We start from the raw sequence: 22584 nt of genomic DNA, 5'->3' as shown, positions 1-22584 counted from the left end.
GTTATATTAACGTTATTTGGTGATAACCGTAATCTACAATAACGACCAAAAATTAGCTAGGTACCTGACGACTTTTGTTTTTTCTTTATAAACGCAATAAATTGTAGTTGTAAAACGTGCCTAATGAAATATAAAAAATAATTTGATATATTTATTATGACTTGCAGTTTGCACATATTTTTTTTTACAAATGTCATTGATTATATAATATTTAAAAGTAATTATATTTATTTTGATTTTCTCTTGTAGGCTCATTAAAGTACCTATTCCTTAAATAGGAAATATATTATATAGTTCCCGTGTAGTGTTTATAACCTAAATGTTGTAACCACATAATATAATATGATGGGTCATAAAAAGTCCACTATTATATTTTTTAGTGTCCAAAGAAACCTAACGTTATTTACAATCAATTAATATATATCTATATATAATATAATATAAAAGACTCGTCCGGTTTGTAGGTTATAGCCATAACCATGGTCATTTACTCAATGATTTGTTCAGTAATGATCCAGCAAAGAAGCATAAAAGAAGAAAAAGAAAAGCCCCCCAGTGATCAGTAAAGCGGTCTGATATTTATAAAATTATATTATATGTATGTATATAATATATATATATTATATGTATGTATATAATATATATATATATTCTTTGGCGCTTAGTCGTTATTGAAAACCGAGTGAAAGCTATTATTGCTTGCTTACGTTATTCTAATGACTTAGATTGTGTCATTTTTTTCTCTTCAAGTATCTTTCATTCGGAAAAAATGTTTTTCACGAGCGATGTGATTTATTATGATTTATGTTCGTTGAAAAATTCCATTTTGTCGATTTGTAATCCAAAAAAAAACTGTTTGAACTTTCTCAAATTTCTTCTAGGTGAAAACTGTAATTTACTTCACCATATAAGTCGAAGGTGTTGAACAAATTCATGAAATAGTATCGGAGCAATGAAAAATTATTATAATAAAGTGTAAGTGGTAATCTAAAAAATATAGTTATTGTGGGACAAATACTTCACATACACACACATAATATTATATATCTACTATAATATGTTCATGCGCACTGTTGTATAACAATCATATGTCATAACCTCATAACTCATAAATATTGTGCATCATGTCATATGACTATCGGATTCCGATTATTTACGTGCATATTCGAAGGGTTTTTCGTTTTCTTAATAATATTCAGTTGTATTCACCAATACATTTTTGATTCGTTTTGTTACGGAATAGGTTTTTTTAGACTTGAAATGTCATGAAGCCATTCTTTCTAATTAATCGAATCACGGATAAGAAAAATTGCCTGGTAGAAGGTACCTACTTATTACCTACATAGACTGACAGCGTAATATAATTTTAACGGGTTCTGTAATTACAAGTAGATTGCAGCAGTGTTTAAATACTCTTAAAATAATTGTAGTTGCTGATTTGTCGTTAAACTGGTATAGGTACATATAATCCAATGTTTCTATATTACGATAGCCAAGAATTATCTTTTGATCATTCCATTTTTTAATTAGAATTTTCTCTATTACCTATGCAACTACCTATATACTTTTATACGTTTTTTGTAATTACCGCCTTATTGGCTTATTACCATACAATTTTAAATTATTATTAATAGTTGAGTATATATAGACTTGTTAGAAAGAAAAAACAAAAGATTTGGAGAAAATAATGCAGTATACCTAACTTTGAATTTATTATTTTAATATCTAGTAAATTTCAGTATTTTGTGCGGTCGATGGTTGGACTTCAACCATTAGATGAATAAATCAAAAAAAATCTGTAATTATCGTTAATCATTTCCAGATGTTATGCTTCTAATAAACAATAGATTCACGAATCACTATAATTTAATACTATTGTCTATTATAGTACCTATGTTACATATATATTATGTTATGATAATATGTTGAGCATATTTGTCAGTTTACAAGTTTTGAAAAATTCAACCTTATTGGCTAGCTATCGAGTAATTTTTAAGTTTTTAACTATATATACATTATACATAAACAATATTGTGTTAGAAAACGGTATTTACACCATCGTGATGATATTCGTGGGGTGTAACGAATGATAGTTTTTTTCTACTAACACGATATTTACAGTTTTTATCTTATTATATATTTATGTAGGTATACGCCGTATACATATTATATAGTATATATTTTTATAGTCCATATTCTATATAGGTAATTTATATTTTATATGTTTGTTATGTTTCCTTGTTTTTCCGTGATTATGATGTTAGGTTAGACTATAATATTGTATAAATATTAGCTTAATATATTATATAATATAACTAGGGATTTTTACTTTCACCCCTCTCCTCCCCCCCTCAAAAAAAAATTCAGTTAAAAAATTAAAAAGGAATCAATTAGGTAACCACCCTGCCATAAAGTAGGTGTCAATTAATTCTCTGTCAATGATACTCCTATTTAAATGTCAAAACATAAAACTTATAGGTATAACGTCTTATAAGTTACTAGCTGTCCCGCCCGGTGTTGCCCTTCCCAAAGATTATTATTTTTTAACTTCTATATAAAAATGTGCTTCATATCATGTACTTATTACCTACGAACGATGTCAAGGAACTTAAAAATAACCAATAACTATAATATTATTAGACTGACGTTGTACGATGTACATACAAAATGCACATCGAACTTATTCTAGCAGTCCGATCTTCCTAGCTGTGGGAGATAAATTTAAATAATTAATAACACTATTGGCACTTTGTGTTGAAATGAGACAACGTTATCGGTCAAATGTTTGTGGGAAGAGAGGTCCAACTATTTTGTGCAACAAACCCTTATTGTATAGATATTTATATACGATTTGAGAAATAGTTGGACTGTACCGCAATAATAATTGGTAGGTACCTACCTATCTCTTAACTTAAATATCGGTACGTTTTTAGCGTATAGGTAGGTACTTCTGTTATAACCTTCCTACTAATAATGTAATTATATTATATAATGCACCCACCCATCTATACAAATTTGACTGTGACACCGTCCGGCCGTTACGTAATTGTTTCTTTTAGTCACAAAACAGTTTCCTGAAAACATGTTCCGTGTATATTCCTAGCAAACCGTCCTAAGCGAAAGATTTTTAATTTATTTACCAAACTACCTAGTCGTATTTGATCGCATTAACATATCTACATACATGGTATACCCGTAAAAATTACCTAACAACGCGATTTGGAAACTACTGCCTCTATACGCCATCTCTGAGTACCTACTCTGTAATACAGAGTGTGTATAATACGTTATCGACGGTGATAATTGCGACGAGAAAGATGGTCTTACGACGTTGTTCCGCTGCTGGTCCGACGGGTCGTGATAACCTTGTGGTCGTCCTTCCGGGGACCGTTGAATGCCAAAACACGCTCACACCGTATAATATTTATTTCATATATTATATAGTTATCAGCATAGGTAGTTTTTTCTCTCGTCGACACGTATCGACGAAATGTCAAACTGTATTGTATAATAATAACGCAACGGTAAATATTATTTGTTCGTAGCTCGGGGCGGCGTATAACATATAGAAACGAAAAAAAAACACTTCCTTCCGGACCAGTCGGCTTCGCGCGTGCGACTATGACATTTAAATATCGCCTTTCACTAATCGCGTTTTAGAGACTATCCCGGTATATTAACAACATAATAACATTATCATCGTATACGCGTGTTGTACCTAAATACGTAGGTACAATATCGCTTACCGCCGAACCGAGTCAATGATTATATGTTATCGTTAAAACATAACCGGCCGTGGACCGTGGTGGTGCGGGTGTGGAGGCGAAGAAGATGAAGAAAAAATAAACATTTAATTAAAAACACTTTTTTATTTTTAACGTTTTCCGTCACTTTCGCTAAATAATTACACCTTCGCCCCTTACCGCCTATCGTTTTACGGTGTATTACTGACTATTATCATTCAAATCATACACGAGCGCACGATGTATATTATGTAAATATATATATTCTGCACATTTTGTACGCTGAGGTCGGTGAAATGTATGAGTTTTGTACAAATATTATGAAAATATCATTGCACATTTTGTCTGGCGCTTGTTATGAAATATCTCTGTGCCGAGTGCCGAAGTATATTATTCGCGCAAGGCCGGAGACATCCACGCATAATAGGAATACCTATATGATTATCAGCTCATTTATTTTCGTAAATACGCTAAATTCAACTCATAGCATTAGGCATTGAATACGTGTGATTAAGGCACGTTCAACGATTACACGGGCCGTATAGAATCTAATTATTGGTTAGATATTATATTTGTTTTTAGAAAATCAAGAAGTGACTTTGTATGGTTTTCGTTACGGTAAACTGTGTTAAAAAACCAAACAGTATTAATGAATATGCACTATGTTGTTAAAAAAAATAATAAGTTAAGCATAGCAGCCTCGAGAATTAAGCCCTTAGCGAAGGTATATAATATATAGGTATAACTTACTTTCTCGCGACAAAGACCTAGCATAATATGTACATTATACTGTTATTAATTTTAAAAAAAATCACCTACCAAAACTACGACGGTCGTCGATTTAAATTAGAAACGACTGGAGAAAATAAATTAAGTCTATAATTATCTAAATAAATCCTATTGGTTGTATTTCTGTTACAGCCCATTAACGCAACTTCACGCATATATTAATCAAATAAATTTAACTTAATTCTTGCAATAACGACTACTACATGTTTTCAGTTAAATGATTGAAATCTAAAAATTCATATTTTTTTTTTTTATTAGACATGCACTTTAGTGTTTACATTTTACTACCACGTTTTCACATAAAAACAATCCAATGACATTTATCCATGCAGTTAGAAAGTTTGTAATATTTGTATATTGCGGATAACTACTTAAATTAAAAACTGTAAAATACTATTTCATATACCGTAAGGTTGAATTGCATACCACATGGAAAAAAGATGGTAAAAAGATAATTCATAATATATATTTCTTAAAAATTGTTTAAATTATACATAAAAATCCACTTATTGATTTTAATTCCGGTTTTTATAACTATCCGTTATTAATTATTAATATATATATACATGGCGTATATATTTTATAACAGTAGCTTATTTATTATTTTTCGTACATGCATTTCGTTGGATTTATAAAGATTAGCTGGTTTTAATATTGTTGATAATTTTAGTCTATTATGATTTACTGACGTGTATTTTTACTATTTTAGTTTATACAATTTTACTTGTATAAAATGTATAAGATTATTAATATTTTATACACTAAACCTTTATAAACCTAAATTTACATCCCAAAATCTCGGACAATTCGCTCCGTTTAGTTACGAGGACATGGTTTTGTTTATTATGGCTTTAAGTTAAGTTTATAATTATTTGTACCTATGTTATTATTTTATTAATAAATAATATTAATATCGAATGACTTACGTCATTATTTATAACGTTTTTCAACGAAGTAAATTAAATATGTATATAAGTTACAAGATACATTTTCGTAATTTTAATTAACGTTTACGTTTTAACTTTTAATAACTGATGTTAATACTGTACTTTGAACATGCACAATTCGTTTAAATTACGTAAACGGTGAAAATACCGTCACCGAGAAAAGATTATAATACTTATGTAAAATAAAACGTGAAAAAAAAACGGAAAAATATATAATATGTATGTAGGTACCTAATTATATTCTTAATTTACAGAATATGTCCCATTTAGCATTGTGAAATATTAAATAGCAAATATCGTTGTTAAGTGTTATTATTTCCTATAAACTAAAGTGTTTTATTTTTTTTCACTTATCTATGATCACACTAAAATATTATTATTTTTAGAACTAAACAATTTTTGTCGTCAATCCGTAATATATTGTAGCTGAATGCAGGATACCGGGTCATGTTATGTACCATATTATTTAGCGGCACTCGACCATGTATACGATACCTAGTCCACAGCCGTTATTCGCGGGCTTTGGTTTCGTACTTGACGCATGAGCACAGCGATAGTTTCTTATATCCACTTTCACAGTAGTATTTACGCACTTTTTTTCTTCGTATATTATTTTATAAATAACTCGATAAACCGTTGACACGCCGAAAACTTTACGGCGATATAGTCATCGATACCACATAATACCACATCGATTAGTATAGGGCTATATACAACCTACATAATATTATATTATATTATATATATCGACTTGTATCGACGCGGTGCAAGGGGTAATCGAGGTATGTGGTTAAATTCTTCGGTTTATTCATGTACATATACAAAATATGTGTTGATAATAATATATATATTAAGTAGATTAAAGTGAAATTAAGTTTTGCCTCGTCACCTATAAGTACCTATATATAGAATGAGTATAGGATTAAATCTTGAATTAACCAAGACTGTGATGTACAATTAGTCCGCGATAAAATATTTCCTGTGCCTACATAATTCAATACTTATTAAAGCTTTTCGCGCACTTTAAAACAAAACTATTATAAAAATTCATATTAGGCATTAATTTAGGTATTTCATTGCAGGAATAATTTTTAGTTTTCCTTATTTTTATCTTTGAAAATCATAATTTAAGAAAAATGTATAAAATGTTTAATATTATTATAATGCCTATGGAGTACCTATAATAGGTACAATAAAGGATGGTGAAATAAAATGATCATTTATTTTCGTCGTTTCAGAGAGAATCACGTGGCCCAGCAGCCGACCGTGTTGTTCAAACGTACCAGACACCATAAGGGTTCGATATACTGCATGTCGTGGACGCCAGATGGATCGCTGATCGCAACCGGCAGCAACGACAAGACGGTAAAGCTAATGCGGTTCAACGCGGACACGTCGAATCTGGAGGGCCAGGAGATCGAGTTGGCCATGCACGATGGCACTGTCAGGGACGTTTGTTTCATCGAGGACACGACCAACAGGAGCAGTTTACTCATCAGCGGCGGCGCCGGTGACTGTAAGATATACGTGACCGACTGCGAGACCGGACAACCGTACCAAGCGCTCAGCGGCCATTCCGGTACTTATTTTATTTTAAATGATTTATTATCAAAATTGCAGTTACTTGTGTTCCTCCGTGTGCCTCTACATAATATTATTATATGTCACGCGTGGTGTACTTTGCTTTATTTGTCCGTGCCATACACTAGCTGTTTTAAGTATTCTATTTTTTTTAATACCTACCTATAGCTATAGTATTTGTTGATAAAATATTTTCTCATAAAGGTTAGGTGAGGTTTTAATACAAGGTTATTCGTCAGTTATTTTTAGAGCAATTAAAAATATCAAAAATAGATAGGTTTAGTCAGGTTAGGTACTTAGTCACAATTTTTTTTTCAATGTTTATTTTTTTTTAATTTGTTATTGTTCTTATATAATATAATGTATAATAACTACAAAACTGATATTTATAAGAAATAATATGTCTGTCTTATAGAAATTGTATTTTTTTTACAAATTTTGTCTTTTTTTTTATTTAAAGTTTGTATAGGCGAGCTAATAATGTAGGAGTTAACACTATGTCCTTATAATAGATAGGTTACCTATTTAACGTTTTGTAAGAATATTTTTTTTTTATTGTGTATTAAGTTCTGGAATCCTAAACACAGAGTTCTTTTAAAAATCCCCGTGTACGCTAGCATTTGGTCAATTTGATCGATTTCCTCTGTATTCACATTTGTGTATATAAATATAATAAGTAAAACAATAATGCTAACTGTGTGAAAATGTTGATAAAAAAAATGTATAATTTTTATTTTTACAGGACACATATTGACGTTATACAATTGGGGCGGAGCCATGTTCGTGAGTGGGAGCCACGACAGGACCATTAGATTTTGGGATTTGCGGACGAGAGGATGCGTAAATGTTGTCACGCCGAATACTTCTATGGCCAGTCGGGTTAGTATTGACGAAGTTCGACTGAATTATTAGTATTTAATTGCATACATTTGAAGGGTCTAAAGTAGAGAAGTGTAGAGAAATTTGGTCGAATGTGATTTAAAAAATGAGAATTAAATAGTGAACATGTATAATATTGGATATAAAATATTAAAAAATGAATGTATATTAACAAAAAATATTTAAAATATCAACAGTATTGTCCATATTTAAAACGAACAATCGTTTAAAATTATTATTTCCCCAACTAAAACATAATAATTGAAATAGATTTTGGTAAAAATGGTTGAATAATTATTTCAAAAACTTATGATTTAGTTTTTGACTAGAATTTTCAGGTTACATATTTTTAAGGATATTATAAAAAAAAATGTAATAGTCTTAAATCCGAGCAGTCTTATTTTATCAGTTTTAAAAAAATATACAAATATCATAAATCCTATAATATAGTTTATAGTATCTTTACGGCTTTACCTATTTATAATGCGTGAATTAAAAAAAAATAAAGTGCGCATGTGTTGTATAATGCCCTAAAATAGTGTTTATTACAGACCGTGTGCCCGATATCGTGAAATGACCACCTTCTGTCTCGTGTACAGTTATCGAATCTGTGTCTCTTCATCCCATTATTTATAACGACTAAGAAATTATTAAACTTAAATTCCCATTTTACTTTTATCGAATTCGAGAAAGTAAAAACCCAGTTCAGACTATAAAGCCCTGCAAAAGTATGTGCACGTGCGCGTTGTTCGTAAGATGTTAATTATTATCAATTTACCGCATGAGCACCCTGAACACGTCTCTTATTCAGAGCGATTGTCTTTCAATATAGACAGTGGTTGGAAGGATATAATTACGAGTATGATCCATGAGTGATGGTCATAAAAATACCATCGCCACACGTCATACCGCATTATTATAGAGTAGGTATAATATATAATATCCATTATTCCAGTGACATAATCTGTCACGATGAATACTAAAATACACATAAAATAATAAACATCAAAAATATGTATCTATTAAGGTATTTAGCCCCCCCTATAATTTCTATAGCCCCCCCCCCCAAAAAAAAAAAAAACTCATGATTTCACTACTATAGTTTAAAAGCATCATAAGAGTATCAAGTATAGACCTGAACTACAGCCCCCCCCCCAAATTTCAAACAGTATTTACACCTATATGGACAGAACCTTTATATACCTATTTATATAATATATATAACTAATATAAAATTTACATCTGATTAGGGCGCAATTTCAATAGAAAATAATGTGGTGCTGAAGGCTTTAATTTTTTCGCTTAGTCTTAAAATCATAATTAAGCATATTATAAGCACATCTATTATAGTGTTGGGGGGATATCGTGTAATGACAATATTATCATCGTTAACTGATTCGGTTTTGTATGTATTTTATACAGCAAGGATCACCGGTGGCCGCCGTCTGCGTGGAACCGTCCGGGCGACTGTTGGTCAGCGGTCACGAGGACTCGGCGTGCGTCCTGTACGACATCCGAGGTTCCAGGAGCTTGCAGTGTTTCAAGCCGCACTCAGCCGACGTGCGTTCGCTGCGGTTCTCGCCAAGCGCCTATTATCTGCTGACCGGCGGATACGACAACAAGCTGGTGCTCACCGACTTGCAAGGTACTGTATTTTACGTTTGTTGGTAATATTAATAGCCTACAGTAATGTATTGTTGCAATGTTTTAGCATTTAGTATAATATATTGTATACTCAATGTTTGTAGATAACATAGGAATGGATAGGACATGCTAAATATTAATCGGACACTTTAAGGGATGCAACTGGGCTTGTCTAAATCTTAAATACTTATAACTCATAAACTACTCGTCCTAAATTCGTTATTTATGTATTAAAATACTTGGAAAAATATCCTCCTTTGGAAAATGAAATTAAAACTCTATGCTGTCATTCAAAAAAGTAAAAAACTTAAAAAATTATAGATAAGGATAAAAAATATTTAAAAATGTTGTTTTTTTAAAAACTTGAAACTATGTAAAAAAAATATTTTCAAAAACATTAATACTTTTTGAGATAATGAGTGTTTTATGCTTAATAAATCACCCTGTATATATGTACTTATACAAACTAAATGCAAGCCGCGACTCTATAATCGGAATGGCGGCCAATTGTGGGGAATCATCTATCTTATTACTATGGTTACTATCAGGTACCTTGATGACTCACCTTAGGATATTAAAATCAAATCACAAAAAAAATTAGCACGTCCCATTTCTTTGTTATATCAGTATAGGTACTGCATATTTTGTACTCTCGACTGTATACAATGGGTATAAGTAGTTAAAACTTGACTTGCTGTTTTTATTAAATATAAATTTGAGTATTTAATATTTATTACTGTGATAATAACAATAATATTGCTTAAAATGTTCATCCGCAGGTGATTTGACAACAACGTTGCCGAGCGTGGTGGTCGCTCAACACCAGGACAAAGTGATATCTGGCCGGTGGCACCCTACAGACTTTTCGTTTTTGAGTACCAGTGCCGATAAAACAACCACTCTGTGGGCTCTACCACCATATAAATAATACAAATAACCAACGAAACAGATTATAATTTAATAATACACGTTAAGGCTTTGTATTACAAAAAAATCAGAAAGATTTTCAAACAAAAATTAAAAAAGAGAAACAGTGATTTTTGCTAACTTACGTGCTAACAATTTAATAATTAACCTAGTGTTTATTTTGAAATTTACGAGCTGTTTTTGTTTTTTATTTTTATTTATTATATACACATAATTTGTTCTGTATTTTTTTGTTACTCTTTTCTAATTCTACCTGCTGTTTTTTGTTAATGATAATTTTTTTTATTTTTTAATAATAAAAATATGTGCCTAAACTCATGTGATACTATTCCTTATATATTCCCTGAAAACCACTTGATGATTATGAAATCCAACGCCTAAAGTATCATTAATTTAAAGAATGATTATCTAAAATGTATACCTAATTTATGTATATATATTAAATAACTATTATATAAGTGAAATAAGCATCTAATCAATAATTTAAAGACTAATCGTATCAAAAAATAGTTAACAATATTATACTGTTATTATACTATTATTATATATTACATATTATAGGTACTTGAAAAACTATTAGAAACGTATAACAAAATTAAAAAAAAAAATCATAAATATACTTTTTAAATTTTACATACTCATTTATATTTCTCTATTATATTATCATCATACTAAAGTACTAAACCATTTATTTGAAAGCATATTATTATATAGTGTACAAACGGCTGACGACTTGATGCCCATAAAAACCGGGGAAGTCAATCTGCTGCAGGTATATAGGTAATTTCGAGTTTAGATACCTCTTCGTTGAGTGGGCACTGCAATAGTGTAATGGAAGTGTGAAATTATTATCATTATTAGGGCTCGGATTTATATGTAAATACATATTTTTACTGTGACTTGATAAATTAATTTAGGTAAGTGATAAATTCGTTTCAAGGGATTTCCATTGTAATGAACTATATTTTATTTTACATATTTTTACATATTTTGTCATAAGTACATATTTTTACATATTTCTCAATAATTCCATTTGTCCATACATATTTCGATAATTTACGATTTACTAATAGATTTATACGATGTATACGATTTCCTATGTTTCAAAAAGTACGTAAACAAAATAATACCAATTATTAAACTAATCGACCGTAATATACGGTCGATATAAGGACTTATAGAAGAAGCTGAAAAATGCATAGAACAAGTACAAGAACCCTTGGGAGTTGCAGTAAAAGAAAAAATGCACAGCGTATTACATAAAAATCCTGGCTTAGACTGCCTAAAATTAATTAGAGATACACATTGCGAAATTAATGGGGTAATATTTCCGGCTGAACTTACTGCTTTGGACATTGCAAATATGAATTTTGCACCCATTACCTCGGTGGAAGTCGAGCGCTCCTTCAGTCGGTACAAATCTGTGTTACGACCAAATCGTAGATCATTTAACTTTGAAAATTTGAGCATGAATATTGTATATGGTATCTCATTGCTTTCAAGACCAAGATAATCAAAATGAATAATGAATAATAGTAGTAAAATAAGTAAATTAGTTAATAATGTCATTTATAAAGCAATTTTTTATATTTTTTTGTAATTTTTTTGTATTCCATATTTTCATTTTTTAATCACATATAAAGTGATTTATTATTACATATATATTTACATATTTTGGTTTTTTTAATACATATAAATCCGAGCCCTAATCATTATGAAGGAATATACTAAATGAGTCCATAGAAATTCCTTATGTTGTTAGTACTATGGTAGCTAACTTACCTATCAACACCAATATTTAAAACAGTACTGGTATATATAATTTATACATTACCGGACACCCTTTGTTTTTCAATTTTTTTGTAAAAATTATGTAGCTTGTTATAGGTATGTAAAACGATAGTTAAGTCAGAATTTGGGACTCAAAGTTAGTTTTTTAGTTATGACACTCCGAAATTGATACACAAGTATGTTATGTTAAGTACAACATTATTTTTGAACCTTCAAGTAGGTATACTACATGTCTACATAGCATATGATATACCTAGCTTTAAAAAAGGATTTGCAGCAGTAGGTCGATCATATTTTGGTCCCGATGTACTTGTCTGAGAATTCAAAAAACTTCTATCAAAAATAAACAATTCATTTTTAGAAAATATTAATAGCAATTTATATACGTAATTAGTTTATAGTTAATTAAATATCAAATGTATCTTATATTATTTCCTATCTCTAATTTATTATGAAAAATACTAAAATTAAGTTCCCATTTAATTTGAGGTAATGATAATATGTTTATCTAAAATAAATATTTGTGTTTATATTAAAAATATTTACAAAGTATTTTATTTCGAAATAGTATAATTTCACCTTCAACATTTTGTTAATAAATAATCTATTTCTAACAGTTTTTAGAAGATGTGGAGCATCCGAAAACACCTAGGTACCTAAACCTTTTTAGAACTGATGAACGGTTTTGAAAATAATTTGACAACAATATCAGCAGGGGCGGATTGGCCTATCGGGAAATCGGGAATCTTCCCGTTAGGCCGGTTCTTGTGAGGGCTGGCCGGGCTGCTATAATTATTACATTATAGTTACAAAAAAAAATTATATTTTTATAAATTAAGCATAGAGTCAAATTATTTTCAAAATTGTATGGTGTCAAAACATTCAGTGAAATTTTCTAGTATCTACAGTCATTCGTTTTTTAATTACAACAAAATAAGAAAATCGTTACATCATAAGAAATCGATGTGAATATCAAATGTTGTAAAAATATGAATTTCAAACGCTCGTAAAATTTTAATTTGACTTTCTTGTAGACATTTTTTTTTGATAAAGGTAGGAAAACTTATGAGGAATCTTGTTTTACATTTTAAAATCTTAGATTTAAAAAGAACATTTTTATGAATTGCTAACTCAAAATAATTTGCAAATTTTTGTCATGTTCACTTATTTTGTCAATATTTGAACTTTAAATACTTATAAAAAAATTGTGATTATGGATTTTTAATTTTTTTCATCTGCCTTTGAAGCAATATACTAGGAGCTTTTCAAGCTTTTTTAACCAACAAATAAAAATGTTATTGATATTATTAAAAAAAATAAAAATAAAAAACATGTAAACTGAAAGTGTCCGTAAACAGCTCAAAAAAAGTCAAAATATTTGGAAAATGTTATGGTGTATAGAAAATGCTAATATAAACATTCAGTCAAAATGTCATGTACCTACGGTCATTTGTTTTAGAGTTGCACCAAAAACCAGAATCGATTTTCTCGAAAGCAGATTTTGCGTAAAAATTCCCGTTTTTCCCTAATTTTTCTTTTGTTTTTCAAGTCGCTTTTGAAAACTACTGGAACATATTTACTTCTGACCCCCCCCCCCCCCCCCCCAAAGTACCAACTAGATTCACTTTATCAGAAAAGTTACTGTTGAAGAAAATCCAAGTACTTTTACTGTCCTAAAAGGTGATGACAGACACAAAAAAAAAAAAAAAAAATTAAATAAAAAAGAATTAAAAATTTTAAAAAAACACAAATCATTTAAAATCAATACATTCATTGGTCCGTTCAGAATCTAAAATGTAAGAAGATTAAACTTCAAGTTTAAGTTAGGGACAGTCTGAACAACCACCTTATCTGACTAACCCAAAACTGTTATAGCTTTAATTATAGGTACCTATTATATTCTTTACTAATTTAGGGGTGAAACTAAACAAATTTTGAAATTTGAGTAAAATTATGACCATTTTAAAGGGGGGGGGGGGGGGTTACATTTGAGGTGCAGGGCCGGTTTGATCCATATTTCCCGGGCCGAAATAAATCGCCAATCTGCCTCTGAATATGAGTTACAATATAATTTGTATAAGTTAAATAATGTGTGTTTGTTTATATTTGTTTATGCGCCATCTCTTGTGACACCAACTATACAATATTATGTCCACCTGCATGTTAAATTAACACAATTGATTTTATTAACAATTTTGCAATAACAACTCCTGCAAAAAAGTTTTGTGTATTCATTTTATAATTTTGTATTCAATGTGTATTGAAAAATAAATACCTTTTACAGGCCTATGCGTTGTAAAAATGCTATAGTTGATTGTATTACATTATTGGCTAAGCTCTACCACATAAAAAACCAATCCGTGATTGGCTTCATGATTTGATTTTATTTCATCTCCAAAGTCTTCAAGACCAGAATAAGTAAGGGTTTTAACATTAAGACTTTCCCATAAAAATATTTCATCCAACAGCAGGATATGGCAATAGCAATTTATATACATAATTAGTTTATAACTATTTCAATATTAAATAGATCTTATATATTATTTACCTCCAAACTGTCTTGATTTAGTTTAGCCGTAAAGGCATAAGCAAAATTACTTTTATCCAATAGATAGTTGACCAAATCTAAAGTGGACTATGTTATCTTTAAACCATCACACGTTGCCTGTGTTAAAAAATCTTTTGTAAGAATCAATTAATTTTCTAAATTTTACTCCCAATAATTTAACCGTGTTATTCCTTGATTTTATATATAGAATAAATCATACAGGATAAATAATAATACATTCATGAATTAATTTAAGCATGTGAATATAAACAAATAATGCACAGATAGTAATATTTTTGTTGGATCATAATTAAATTATTAATATTTTTTAAATCGATCATCCATCATCAGGGCATTAAAAAAATGTGTAACCAGGACAGCAAAATCTTAAGTAAGCCTCTGACGATCTGGTTGAAATTTTATGCACCTACAATAATAACATGTAAACACATTTTTTTAAAAAATTTTTTTTTTTGTTTAAAACAATTTTAAATATTATAATAACATTCATTTGATTTATAATTTTCAATATTAAATATGGGTGCATCAAGCTCTTTCTAGTATCCTGCTATAGGATTCTTTAACAAATAAAATGTAAGTTATTATAAACAGACACATTACAGTTAAGCATGTTGTGTTATTGAATTTGCCCCTGGTGCAACCGTTTTTTTTTTTGGCATAATCTAGACAGTCCATGTGACCGTTCAACCTAGCGTATCTACAGGTCTGCTCGTCCCAAGAGCACCCGTTTTCCCTTGCGTAAACCAGACAGTCTAAGTGACCTTCAAACGAGGCATAACTACACGTCCGCTCGTCCCAAGGGCACCCGTTTTCCCGAGCGTATACCAGGCAGTCCTTGTGACCATTCCATGCAGCATAAATGCACGTGTCCTCGTTCCACGGGCACCTGTTTTCCCGTGCACATATCAGGCAGTCTATATGACCGTTCCACGCAGCGTTCATGCACGTGTCCCACGTTCTATAGGCACTCGTTTTCCCGTGCGTATATACTAGGCAATCCATGTGACCGCTCATCGCGGAATTGCTGCAAGTGTCCACGTTCCACAGGGCACCCATTTTCCCGTGCGTATACTAGGCTGTTCATGTGACCGTTCAACGCTGCGCTGCTGCATGTCCACTCGTCCCAAGGGCACCTGTTTACCCGTGCGTATATCAGGCAGTCCTTATGACCGTTCATCGATGCGTTGCTGCATGTTTCCTTATTAAAACATGCATCCGTTCTTCCTTGCGTAAACCAGGCAGTCTGTATGACCGTTTGGCACGCTGCCGGTCGTCCAAACTCCAAACACTGCTCGTAGGTACATGCGTACAGGGGCGTCATTTCAACTTTTTTTTTGTTGGTGCCAAAATGTTTGCAGGCAATTCAGATCATTACCAGGCCACATTTTTTTTTTTTTTTTTTTTTGGTGTGATGAGGGGGGGGGGGGGGTTAAGTGGAGACAAAAACTGTAGAATATTTGTATAATTTATTTAATATTAGTATGAAAAACTTATACCACCGATAACACTACCACGAAAATTCGGTATCGTGTCTACACTAATTGGTTAAGCCACCCGTATATATACTATTTATAATTTATATCTAGTAGATATCAACATTCTACAGACTACCCGGAAAAGCCGTGGTTCCTATGCGTGCATTATTATAAATACTAATGATTAATAATATATAATATGAGCTAATATAATCTATACAGGCATATAGCCATAATGTCATGATTGAGGAACATTTTGGAATTTTGGAATGAAATAAAAATAATAATAATAACTAGTTAGTTTTTTTTCTAACGAGTTAGATTAGACTATTTTACATATTAAATTCAACTAGTTAAGTTACAAAGTTAATATGAATTAAAACTAACTAGTTACCTAAGTTAAAAAGTAACTTAAAAAGTAACTTTCTAACTTAACTTTAACTTTCTAACTAGTTAGTGCCCAGCTTTGATTTACACTTGGTAAATAAATATATGGGTATAAATCACATTTACGATAAAATACCTAACCTACATATTTTTTATCCCTGCATACTTAAAATACCTATATAATAATATGGTTAGCTTAATAAAACCAGAAATTTATTTTATTGGTATCTTTCTTCGCAATGTTTGTGTTATAATTTTATCGTTTATAATATTGTGGGACCACAAAATCACATCAAAAATTCTTGGAAATTAAAAATTAGTACAGTACATTTTAGATTCTGAGCGAAGCGATGAATGTATTGATTCTACAATGATGTGTGTTTTAGATTCTGAGCGAAGCGATGAATGTATTGATTCTACAATGATGTGTGTTTTTTTTTTTTTATTTTTTTTTATTTTTTTTTATTTTTTATTTTTTTATTTTTGTGTCTGTCATCACCTTTTAGGACAGTAAAAGTGCTTGGATTTTCTTCAATAGTAACTTTTCTGATAGGAAAGTGAATCTAGTTGGTACTTTGGGGGGTCAAAAGTAAAAATTTCCCAGTAGTTTTCACAAGCGACGTGAAAAACGAAAGAAAAATTAAGAAAAAACGGGAATTTTTACGCAAAATCTGTTTTCGAGAAAATCGATTTTGGTTTTTGGTGTAAATCTAAAACAAATGACCGTAGGGACATGAAATTTTGACTGAATGTTCATATTAGCATTTTCTATACACCATAAAATGTTGAAAATATTTTGACTCTTTTTGAGCTGTTTACGGACATTGTCAGTTTTCAATTTTTTTAGTTTTTTTTTCTATAAATAACAATAAATTTTTATTTGTTGGGTAAAAAAGCGTGAAAATTTAATATAAGGCTCCTGATATATCGTTCTAATAGCAGTTGAAAAATATTAAAAATATTTCACAATTTTTTTTTATAAGCATTTAAAGTTCAAATTTTGACAACATTTATCAAATTTATAATTTATTAATTATTTTGTAGTTAAAGATTTATAAATTTTTAACTTTTATGGCTAAAGATTGAAAATTTAAAACAAGGCTCCACGTAAATAGGTTATATATAAATTACTTTATTCACAATAATATCATCAAATATACTTGGTAAAATCATAGGCTGACTGACCGTTTTCGCTCAGAATCGTTTTTCTTATACAATGATATTTTATCATTGAATTCAAATTTAACACCATCCATTACAGTGACCCACTTGTAACCTACCGTACAGCAGAGCGACATCCACTTATCCACCTTTTTTTTTTTAATACTGAAAAAATATAAAATATATTTAATATTAAACAGTTAGGTATATCGGAGCTTATTTTTATTGTTGGCAGGCCAAGGAAGGCATTTTAAAAAAAATGTGGTGCATACGTACACCCTGCACCCCCCCCCCCCCCATATGACGCCCCTGCATGAGGGTAGTTACCCGTTTCCGCCAAAATAATATTGGCCATTTTCGCCATGGCCCTTTTCCGCCGAAAACGAAAAAGGTACGATTCCCGTTTCCGCCAAAAAAAGTTTGGAAACCATTGGTTTTAATTTTTAAGCAATATATGTTGTGGTATGTATAAAATATAGTAATGTAACATGTAGGTAAAAGCAATGACATTTGTAAATAATTGCGAAGATCGTAGGGGTACTACAATTATATATACGTCGATAATATTCGATAGTTGTTGATAATCGTCGATAACGGAAGAAACCATACACTGTATCCATAGTGTATTTATTATGTGCATCAATTCTAACCGTTTCGTATTGGAGAAGCACTAAACAATTTTATCTCCGCTGTACAGTTAACATTGAATCATATATAAATATATATAATATTATGTATTCGTAAAGAAGATATCGAATAATAATTAATCTGGGAGACGAGGTGGCCGAGCGGTCTAACGCGACGGATTCGGCACAGCCGGTCCGAGTTCGATCCTCGACCATTGGGCGGTATTTTTCTCCGTGCAAGTCACGGTGTCCGGAGAACAAGTGCCGCCATCCCCCCACCCGGGCATGACAGATACCTACGGGTGCCCAATCAAAAATTCTGCCAAACAAAACACACACGTGTTCCTCCCCCTACCGACTTAATAACCTACAGTAAAACTAAGAATAGCTAATGGCCTCAACTGCCTGGCTCAAGATCAATTAAAAAAAAAAATAATTAATCTATGTAGGTATTATACCTATGTAACTATTTATATCGATATAATTGTTCACTACCTATAGTTATTATTTGATTGCCATGGCAACTGAACAGTGAGAAGAAGTTCGCTTAGTGCCAGAGTGAAAAATTTTATATCCAGCCCAAAAAATACTATACATTACTGCATAGGTATGAATAATAACTAATATAAGTAATTGTAAGTATTTATAATAAATGGTATTAGGTTCTTTTCTAATAATAATGTATAGGCGTTTAAAGAGAGGTGTAGTTAATAATTTTATAATATACCATATTATACAAACTACATAAAGAATACAGAAAACATTCAAAAGTTAAAACAAAATGATTTATTTGTATTATAAAAAAATTATAATTTTAAAACAATATTATAAAAAAAAAATTCATAATTGATTTTGATTGAAACTGGAACTTTACAATCTAAACTTAGAATAGTTATCTATATAATTATAAATACAAAGCTTAGTGTTAGGTTTTGGTACAAATACAATAATAATAATCATAATGATAGAAAAACACGTAAAATGTCGTCATTATTCTATTATTTTATAAAATATTATAACGTAAAAAATAATACTAAAATAATAAGTAAAACTACTATTTAATTCAGACGTACGTGTTCAAGTCTTTATTATTTATATTTGGGTGATTAAGGCACGTTCAACATCACGTTAACATAACATATTATTTATATATTTTTAAATTAGTATTTATTTTTCATAGACAAATTTAATGCCGGCATTTCTATAATGCCGTTAATGACACCCTGTAAAATCAGTTCTGTAATACGCCTAACAAAAATTATGATTATTAAAATGACATTCATGAGTAAAATCATTCAAACTTACTTTAATACTTTTAAACTGGCTACATAATATAAAAAAAAGAAAAAAGAAAAAAATTCACAAATAAAAATTATTAAAAATAGTATTTTTTTCCCAATACTCACTACAATATTATACTAATAAGTACATGCTTAATATGCAATATATCTTAATACTATAATCGAGTGCAGGTCTGCTTGCAAAAATATATTGTACTATTTTACATGTGAAAACTTTATTGTTTTTGTCATTAATAGATTGAATTGATGAAAAATAAATAAATAAATAGTTATTAAATAGATAGGTACTACATAGATATATTACTATCATATTATTATGACAGTTTAATATAATATACAAAACTAAAAAAGAAATGCACAACAAACATTCATATGCCTTAAATGAAAACATTTTATATATAAACTGTTAAGTTTGTCGATGGAACGCCGAAGTTAAACCGATGGGATTACAGACTTAACCATTTCGGTTCGGTGTTCAAATAGATCATTTACAGAATAATTTTAGAACTATTTAAAAAAAAATCAAATGAATACCAAAGATACTTCCCAATCGGAAATTTTTTTTAAAAAAACAACAGTTTATATTTAAAACCATTTACGTTTAAGATTTAAATAGTCTAAGTATGCTACTAATTGTTCATAATATATATAATTAAACATACATGCATGCAAATTACATTATATTTTTTAAAACTGTTTGAAAAATCGAGACATTCATAGTTAAGTTTTGTGTTAAATTTGAGCAACAATTATGATATAATAATAATAATAATAATAATAATGATAATTTGAAATGTTAAGTAAAACACACATTGTTTATTCTCTGCAGTGGATAGATTCAAGTAAGAAAGTCGAAGGAGATCTATTTTTGAGTATACATATATATCTATATATTTATACATATTATATTTTATGTTAAACGTATAAATATATAGATATATATCTAATAGAAATATAATAATAATAATAATATTAGGCGTCGTGGTCTAGATTATCTCTCAACACATAAAATATAACTATTACAGCACACAGACCGTACCGGACCGAAAACATTTTATAAGAGTCCGATACGCTCGTACCGATTACAATAATAAAATTATTGTAATGAATAATAATAATATAATAATAACAATAAATATTTATCTTAAATAAACCTTAAACAAAAAGGTACGTGTATCTACGTGTAAATATAATAACTATACAATATCGTCATCATCATGAAAAATAATAATATTATAGAATCCAAATCGTTTTTTGTTAAAGATAAAAAACTAGAATAAAAATAATAACAACGGAGTTTCTCGCGGAGCGTCCACGAGAATAGGCGAAGACGAAAAAAAAAATGATGTGGATTGATCCGGTAACTATTGATTTCCTTTGGGAATACGATTAAAAAACCTATAATAACATTATATTATATTATGATAATAATATTATCGTGTCGACGGCAAAAATATTAATAGGTCGACGAGTGACGTAATAATAATAATAATAATAATAATAATAATATAACATAATATTAATATGATTTGCACATAATATAATAATTATTATAATATAAGTAAGTGTCTCTGTATGTCTGTCTCGGCGGCGGCATTGGCACCAAAAATATAATAGTCATCGCCTTACAGTTTGACCGAAAGCCGCGCGGAGGTCGAGTCCGACGCGGCGGCAGTGGCCGCGGACTTGGACGTCGAGCCCTTGCCGCTGCTGTTGTTGTTGTTGTTGTTGTTGTTGTGATTGTTGTTGGTCGCGGGCGGAGACGACAGCGTGTCCGAGGCGACGCTGCCCGAGTGACTGTTCCGGCTGTACCAGTCGGCCACTATGCCGCTCTCGGTCGACTGGCTGGAACACTGACTGGTCTGCCGGGCGCCCTCGCTACTCCGACAGCTGGCCCCGCTGCTGCTGCTGCCACTGCTGCTGTTACTGCTGCCCGCGCTGCTGCTGCTCACCGATATGATCGAGTGCGGCCGCTTGGCGATCGACTCCAGGTCCGAGGGCAACGCCACTATGGAGTTCCGGAACCTTGGGGCAGCTGAAAAAAATAAAACTCCGGTGTTTAGCGTCGGCGGTCGTCAAATTTTGTCGACGGTACATATTATATTATTATATACCGTCACGGCGGTTTCGTCCGGAAATGGGACGAGACCGAAACGAGTTACGATCAACTCGATGTTATATGATTGTCGAATAGGAGGGTAAAAATAAATCTAAAAATTCAGTAGACTTCGGACCGTGGAGTAAAGCAGTAATAATATGGCCCGTGGGTTGATTTTTCAGACCGTGGACTCAATGTATTATAATATAGGTACGCATAGGTAAGCTATACAAAGCTGAACACTTTTATTTTGTTACTGCAGCATTATTGGCGCGCACTGCTGTAGGTTGTCGAATAGTTGTATTTAATTTGATTAAAAAAAGAGGGGGCGTGGAGGAGGGCGTCCAAAAAATCGTTTTGATTTTAAACGATTCGTATTCAGAAGGAAGCCCCGTTCGGTATAAGATAGCCGATATATTGTATATTAATCATCTATACAGACCGGGTTATAATGGTTATTAGGTATCAAACAGTGGAACTCACTTTTACTGAGCTGCGCGAACGTGATGGATCGATCGTTTATTTGATCCGCACTCGGCCGGATGTCCAAACAGGGTTTGTTGCCAATTCCCATAGAAGACATTTCCGCCAGCCTAACCTCTGCAATGAATAACAATGTGAGTATAATTTTATTATATTATTGACCGATATCGGTGCGGGCGGTAC

The 22584-nt window shown here is 30.9% G+C and overlaps 3 protein-coding genes across 10 annotated transcripts in view; 1 reads left to right on the top strand and 2 right to left on the bottom strand.

Annotated features, from left to right (window-relative positions):
- LOC132950414 (WD repeat-containing protein 47) overlaps nucleotides 1-10828 on the top strand; it is a 47912-nt gene extending 37084 nt beyond the window's left edge. For all 4 annotated transcript variants that reach the window (XM_061021855.1, XM_061021856.1, XM_061021858.1 and 1 more), the window contains 4 exons: nucleotides 6718-7058; nucleotides 7803-7939; nucleotides 9362-9584; nucleotides 10363-10828. In XM_061021855.1, the coding sequence (XP_060877838.1) occupies nucleotides 6718-7058; nucleotides 7803-7939; nucleotides 9362-9584; nucleotides 10363-10511 (850 nt within the window). In that variant the 3' untranslated portion in view covers nucleotides 10512-10828. The remainder of the gene's footprint in view (nucleotides 1-6717; nucleotides 7059-7802; nucleotides 7940-9361; nucleotides 9585-10362) is intronic.
- A 4567-nt stretch (nucleotides 10829-15395) lies between these two features.
- Nucleotides 15396-15926, bottom strand: LOC132951403 (uncharacterized). The gene has a single exon (XM_061023214.1). It carries the CDS (start codon nucleotides 15924-15926, stop codon nucleotides 15396-15398), a length of 531 nt encoding a protein of 176 aa, XP_060879197.1.
- A 3363-nt stretch (nucleotides 15927-19289) lies between these two features.
- The window catches only part of LOC132950053 (puratrophin-1-like), a 183503-nt gene continuing 180208 nt past the window's right edge, over nucleotides 19290-22584 (bottom strand). For all 5 annotated transcript variants that reach the window (XM_061021248.1, XM_061021250.1, XM_061021249.1 and 2 more), the window contains 2 exons: nucleotides 22402-22518; nucleotides 19290-21855 (listed from right to left, as the gene is read on the bottom strand). In XM_061021248.1, coding sequence (XP_060877231.1) covers nucleotides 21446-21855; nucleotides 22402-22518 — 527 coding nt within the window. In that variant the 3' untranslated portion in view covers nucleotides 19290-21445. The remainder of the gene's footprint in view (nucleotides 21856-22401; nucleotides 22519-22584) is intronic.

Source organism: Metopolophium dirhodum, chromosome 8, assembly GCF_019925205.1.
Source record: "Metopolophium dirhodum isolate CAU chromosome 8, ASM1992520v1, whole genome shotgun sequence".
In the NCBI taxonomy this organism is placed as follows: domain Eukaryota; kingdom Metazoa; phylum Arthropoda; class Insecta; order Hemiptera; family Aphididae; genus Metopolophium; species Metopolophium dirhodum.
Note: the sequence above shows the minus strand (reverse complement) of the source record. Positions and strands in the feature narration are given on the sequence as shown.